The sequence below is a fragment of the Mus pahari genome, chromosome 18 (genome assembly GCF_900095145.1).
Source record: "Mus pahari chromosome 18, PAHARI_EIJ_v1.1, whole genome shotgun sequence".
Taxonomy (NCBI): Eukaryota; Metazoa; Chordata; class Mammalia; order Rodentia; family Muridae; genus Mus; species Mus pahari.
Genome location: NC_034607.1, coordinates 25,461,506 through 25,467,702, shown reverse-complemented (window position 1 = coordinate 25,467,702; position 6,197 = coordinate 25,461,506). Strand labels below are relative to the sequence as shown.

Below are 6,197 nucleotides of genomic sequence, written 5' to 3'. Positions count from 1 at the left end.
AAAAAAAAAAAAAAAAAAAGAATTGCTATGGGATTTACAGTCAGCCCACTAGAAGCTGAGGAGTGCACAATAAGGAAATTCGTACAATGTAAGTTCTTTGTAAGAACCGTTTTCACCTCTCTGTGGAGCTTAGCATAGCACATTTTGATTTAAGTGAATGAGATACAAGGAGGTCTTCACCCTCTCCTTGGCTTTTTGGCATTAAACAAGCTAAAAGGGGAGTAAAAAGGGTTTCCTTGTAAATCTGGGGTTAGTTTAGAGAGAGTGCTTATCTGGTACTCACACAGCCACAGCCATATTCACAAGAAACCTCTGTCATTTGTAGCCTTTCGGATGTTTCGTTCCTTTTTCTCCTCTTGTCTCCTTTTGTTATCTTGTGTAAAGTACAGAGGAGATATTCTGATAGGAAAACTTCTTCCACTTTATCTTCTTACCAACATAAATCCACCTGCATACAATATTGGCAACATTGCATTCTGACTACCAGTTAATAACAAACTATAAGCTATGCTATTCTCTTTCTCCCCCTTCTCTGTCTCTCTGTCTCTCTGTCTCTCTGTCTCTGTCTCTCTCTCTGTCTCTCTCTCTCTCTCTCTCATTCTCATATGCATACATAATTACTATTACCAATAAACAGAAGATATTCTATGGTTAGTAAACATCAGTTATTTGTATGAACATGTTGGGTCATTAAATATGTTAAATGCCATTACATTTGTATATGTATTTAAATATTGTGTATGTGTGCATGTAGGTGTGTGTGTGTGTTTGTGTGTGTGTGAGAGAGAGACAGAGGCAGAGAGACAGAGACAGAGAGACAGAGAGACAGAGAGAAAGAAAGACAGCAAGAGAAGACATGCACACGAGTCCTACACATTCTCTAGCCTTCACAGAAATTGAAATAACCCCATTAAAAAATGGGGTCCAGAGCTAAACAGAATTCTCAACTGAAGAATACCGAATGGCTGAGAAACACCTGAAAAAGTGTTCAACATCCTTAATCATCAGGGAAATGAACTAACCAGTACCTCCAGAGCTCATGTATCTAGCTGCATATGTAGCAGAAGCTGGCCTAGTTGGCCATCATTGGGAAGCGAGGCCCCTAGGTCTTGCAAACTTTATATGACCCAGTACAGGGAAATGTCAAGGCCAAGAAGTGGGAGTGAGTGGGTAGGGGAGCAGGGCGGGGGGAGGGTATAGGGAACTTTCGGGATAGCATTTGAAATGTAAATAAAGAAAATATCTAATAAAAAAAAAGATAGTGAGTAAATAAAAAGGGTATACCTGCATGTAGTAGGGTAGCTAAATATATGAACACAAAGGACATTATAGCATGTACAAGACATATATAAACTCAAACCATATGACAATATTAACATGGAGAGTACAGGTAGACATGAAAATTCCACTCCTGAGAGGCTGTTGGCAACTGATAGTTTGTAGAGAAAGAAAATCAGTTTTCTTAAAGGGTGCAGACCCAGAAAGCCTCCCATGTTATAGTGGAATGCTGCACCTCCATGAATATATGGGTAGCACAAATTAGACTTGAGGGGTAATAATAAAATGAAGACACAAGTTGGATGGGTACTGGGGTGAGGATCTGAGGGGAGTTAGGGAAAAGGAAATAGAGAATGAAAACTAGAAAGTAAATGGAGACAACTCTTTGGATGAATTTCTCAAAGAACGAATACTAAAAAGGAAATCCTTTTTCAGCTTGTTTCTCATGATAACTTCAGCTTTGGTCCTTGTCTAGTGAGGGAAGCTTTGAGCAGAGACACCGGTTACTAGATGCTTGAGAAACACAATCACAGGATAAATGCAATTTATTTGAGAAAGATTTTCATTTCAAACAGTTAAACTTTCTTTGAAAACAGTTTTTTTTTTTTTTTTTTTTTTTTTTTTGGTCTTTAAAGGGTTAAGTGACAGTTATCTGGAAAATTTGTTCAGGTTGAATGGTATCTTCCCCTCAAAATTCTAGGTTAGTTAAACAGTGCAGCACAAGGATTGTGGACTTTGTTTATATTTCTCCCTTATTCTACACTTACGAATTTAAGCTCTTTGTGTAAACGTACCTGTCAGTGAATTTTAACTGTATTAACTAAGCAAACTGGCACAAGTCAGGTAAGGACTGGATAAGATCTCACTCCCAATGTGAAACCCAAAAATCTATGCTAGTCCTATGCAAACCTAAACTCAGAAAACACAAGACAATTGAGTTAGGATGATGATGCATTTACACAAAATTTTGACAGGAGCTAGAGATATACTTTGCTCAGCAGCTAAAAGTGACACTCTGTCAGAAGACCAAGTGTTGTTTCCAAGCCCCCAGGTAGGGTGGGACAAAACAACCAGTGATTTCAGTGATTTCAGTGATGGGATTGGGGTGGTCCAATACATCTCACCTCCAAGGGCAGTGTGTGTGTGTGTGTGTGTGTGTGTGTGTGTGTGTGTGTGTGTGTTGTTGTTGTTGTTGTTGTTGTTGTTGTTGTTGTTGCTGTATGCATGAACACACACACACACACACACGAGCACTTGTGTGAATGTGTGAGAATGTGTGAATGAATGAGAAGGGAATGTCATAACTTAAATGGCCTGACAGTGTAATTCTTTTAGGAAAGTTCCAAAGTTAGAATGGACACAATTTTATTTATTCATAGGAACTCGAACATCAGAAAATGACAAGGAAAGAAAAGAGGGCATTTCCTTGAGTGAGACATCCTGAGAAGGGCGTAGGGTGGCAAATGTGTTCAGGTTAATCATTAGCAGACAGAAATAGACAAGGAAACAGAGACATTGAACCTCATAGGGCAGTGTGTTAGCACTGAGATGAAAGGAAAGGAACACAGAAGGACCACTGATTTCATCAGTCTGACAAACATAGCTGACTCCATGAACTGACTTCCAGAATTGATTTCACAGTGATGGTCTGGAGTCATCAAAAAACAGGTTCCACTTTCTGTTCTGGATGCTGTGTTTAAGAAGGCAAGGAGGCATGTAATATCTTGATTTCCTATTCAAAAAGTTAAATATTCTTTATAAATATTTTGGTGTTTAAAGGGTTAAATGACAGTTATCTGAAAAATTAATTTAGGTGGGATGATGTCTTCCCCTGAAGATTCTAGACTAGTCAAACAGTGCAGTGTATTGAGTTGGGTGTCTCCTATTCATTCTCTACTGAAACTTTCGTCCCTACTGTTCCATAGCCACTCTAAACTTCAAATGCTAAGCTCTAGGATACTGAACAGTGATAGAGTAAGATGGATACTCTTTCTTGAAAACTGATAATCTCGTAGCCTTTAATAAATGAATATATTATATTAATTCATTTACAGAAATGAATGACTACATATGAGCTTAGTGGCATACACAGTCAAACACAGCCCTCAGGAAGAAGAGTTATCTAAATCCTAATGAGTACAAGTCTAGTCTGGAGAATGCACGGAGTTTCAGGCCAAACAGGGTGACATAGACTTTAATGTGGCAAGACCTGTCTTGGTATTTTATGACAGAAAAAAAAAATGGAAAGATTTAGCTGAATGACACAATTTCCCCTCTCTGCTCACTGAACCTCTAGGATAGGAGCAGTTAATTGATTTTTCTCAGACCCATCCTTCTCTTGCCACCTTGCATTACATATTTTAATGAGCTTCAAACCGTGAACCAATAGAAATCCCTAGTCTCGATGTTATGTTAAGTTTGTCATCACCAGAAAGGTAACTAGTACACACACGATAAGCAATCATTCATTCCCCATAAATATTCCCCATCATGGGAAAATAAGATTTAACTACGTGTTTATTATTTTTTTTTCTGCAATTAAACTTTAGAGAAAGGCATTAGTTCTATAGATCAAGAGCTTTCCAAACATTCACCAAAGCCCTGAGTTTGATGGCCAGCACCACAGAAAAAAATAACAGGCATGGAGGAGCACAACTGTATATCCTGAAACCCAGAGTTCAAGGCAAAACAGTCAGAAGTTCAAAGTCATCCTCAGCTACATAGTGAGTTCAGATCAAATGTGTGCTGCATGATAACCTCATCTTAATAACTAAGAAATACATTAAAAGTGAAAATGTACTTTTAGAGTCATATCCACTGAAGTCTCTCTTTTTCAGGAAACATAAATTCTGTGAATACAGTGCTTACCTTGTTTGGTCTCTTTTCCGGGTGCTTCCTGTTTAGATATTCTTTCCTTTAGTTATAACTCATCACTCTTGTGTCTATGTACTGGAATCCTTGACACCTTCTGATGCCATCTTCCATTTCACCAAAACCCGTTTCCCATTACCACACCTTCCATGTCTATTTCAAATGTCTGGTCTACAAATGCTATTTCTATTAAAATTTTTTCTTCCTTTTCCAAAACTGTTTCGAATATATATTGTTAGAGTGCCTTTCTGAGAGACAAGTATAGACTCTACAGACAGTGCCTGGATACCAAGTCAAGACTCATGCCCCTTCTTTGACTCATATCTCTTGTCAAAACAGAGTGAGCAAGTAAACTGTAGCCAATTTCTTATCAAATACACCTTTCTTTTAATGTCTTAGTTAGACTTTCTATTACTGTGGTAAAAAACCAGGACTAAACAAAACATGGGAAAGAAAACTTATTATTTGCAAATGGCATTCCATTATGCAGAGAAGTTAGAGCAGGATTGTAGGAACTGAAGCAGAGGCCATGGAGGAACACTGCTTATGGATTTTTCTCCACCAATCTTTCTCAGATTTATTTTCATGTCATTTATTGTTGTTTTGTTGGTGGTGGTGGTGATGGTGGTGATTTTTTTTGTTTATTTGTTTGTTTTAATATATACCTTCAGGACTACCTTCTTAGTGGTAGTACCACACATAATTGGCAGAGCATCCCATATCAGTCATTAAGAAATTTATCATTTGAAGACATTTAAATTGAGGTTTCCACTTCTCCAATGACTCTAGCTTGTGTCAGGAAAAATATAGCCAGGGTATGGGCTTATGGGTTTCAACATACCATGAAGAAGGGTGGACTTTACCTGGTGTGTTAAGCAGGCGGGATCTCTTGCAGTAGTATGTCACCTCCTGTTCACAGTGCTCTGAGCCATCAATCAGAGCCTCCAGTTGCTCTAGACTCCCACCATAGTTTAAAGTCATGGCGTAGGGATTCTCGGGGTTGGAACCCTGTACCCGAGTCAGCTCTGTGTTGTTGTGCTGAACGGTCATCCAGATCTTGTCCTCTGCACAGATAACAATGCAGCATAAGAGAAGTTAGAAGAAAGTCCAAGGAAGAATACATAAACAGTGGGTCATTCAAAGTACACAGGAGTTTTTACTTAAATACTCAATAAATGCTATGGTATAAAAGCATTTTATTCCTTTGAGAAGGAACAGAGACTTTCATTCCATTAGTGTTCTACCTCAGATTAATTAGAGGCCAAAAATCATAGGGGTTTTGCTTATGAATCCTTGTTCTGAATGTTTTTATATTATGCATTTAATGTCAATTATTCATTTAAATTTTCAAATACAGACTTGCTCCTTATCCATAAACTTTTCAAAGACTTTCTAAAGGGTCAAATTCTGCAGGTGCTCATTTTAAAAATAAAAATGGCGAGTGCACTGCCGGGGAGAGAGCAGAATGGTGATCCGGTCATCCGGCACCTTTCCCGCCCAAGGAGGGGTGTTCGCCTGGGAGTAGTCCCCCGGCATCCAGCGCCTTTCCCCACCCGAGGAGGGGTGTGCGCCCTAGAGCAGTACTAAGGCTTGATCCGGCATTCAGGGCCTTTTCCCGCCTGAGGAGAGGTGTCTGCCCAGGAGCAGTCTCCCAGGTCTGAACCGGAAGGTGAGCCATCTTTGCCCCAGTGCACTGCCTGGGAGAGAGCGGACTGGAGAAGAGGGACCCGTGTCTGGTCCCGGTCATCCGGCGCCTTACCCGCCCAAGGAGGGGTGTTTGCCTGGCAACAGCCCCCAGGCTGATCCGGCACCCGGCACCTTTCCCCGCCCGAGGAGGGGTGTCTGCCCAAGAGCAGTTCCCCAGGTCTGAACCAGAAGTCCTCTGCAGGTTAGAGGGCGGCCTGGAGAAGCAACGCAGTTTCTGGGCTCCAGCCTGCACTGGCAAGAGTGTGAACCACAGAAGCTACACAGCTTCAGGACAGAAAGAAGCAACCTAAATTCCGGGACAGACTCTATCTCGGGTTCCAGAATTTTGGGCACCTTCCTGG

General features: G+C 40.4%; 1 protein-coding gene across 2 annotated transcripts in view; it reads right to left on the bottom strand.

Annotated features, from left to right (window-relative positions):
* The window catches only part of LOC110335694 (contactin-associated protein like 5-3), a 514,066-nt gene that overhangs the window by 177,788 nt on the left and 330,081 nt on the right, over positions 1–6,197 (bottom strand). Inside the window, exons 17-18 of one of the 2 annotated variants that reach the window (XM_021217999.1) lie at positions 5,877–5,882; positions 5,013–5,213 (exon numbers count right to left, since the gene is read on the bottom strand). In XM_021217999.1, coding sequence (XP_021073658.1) covers positions 5,013–5,213; positions 5,877–5,882 — 207 coding nt within the window. The remainder of the gene's footprint in view (positions 1–5,012; positions 5,214–5,876; positions 5,883–6,197) is intronic. The other variant, XM_029531381.1, reaches the window with a different exon arrangement.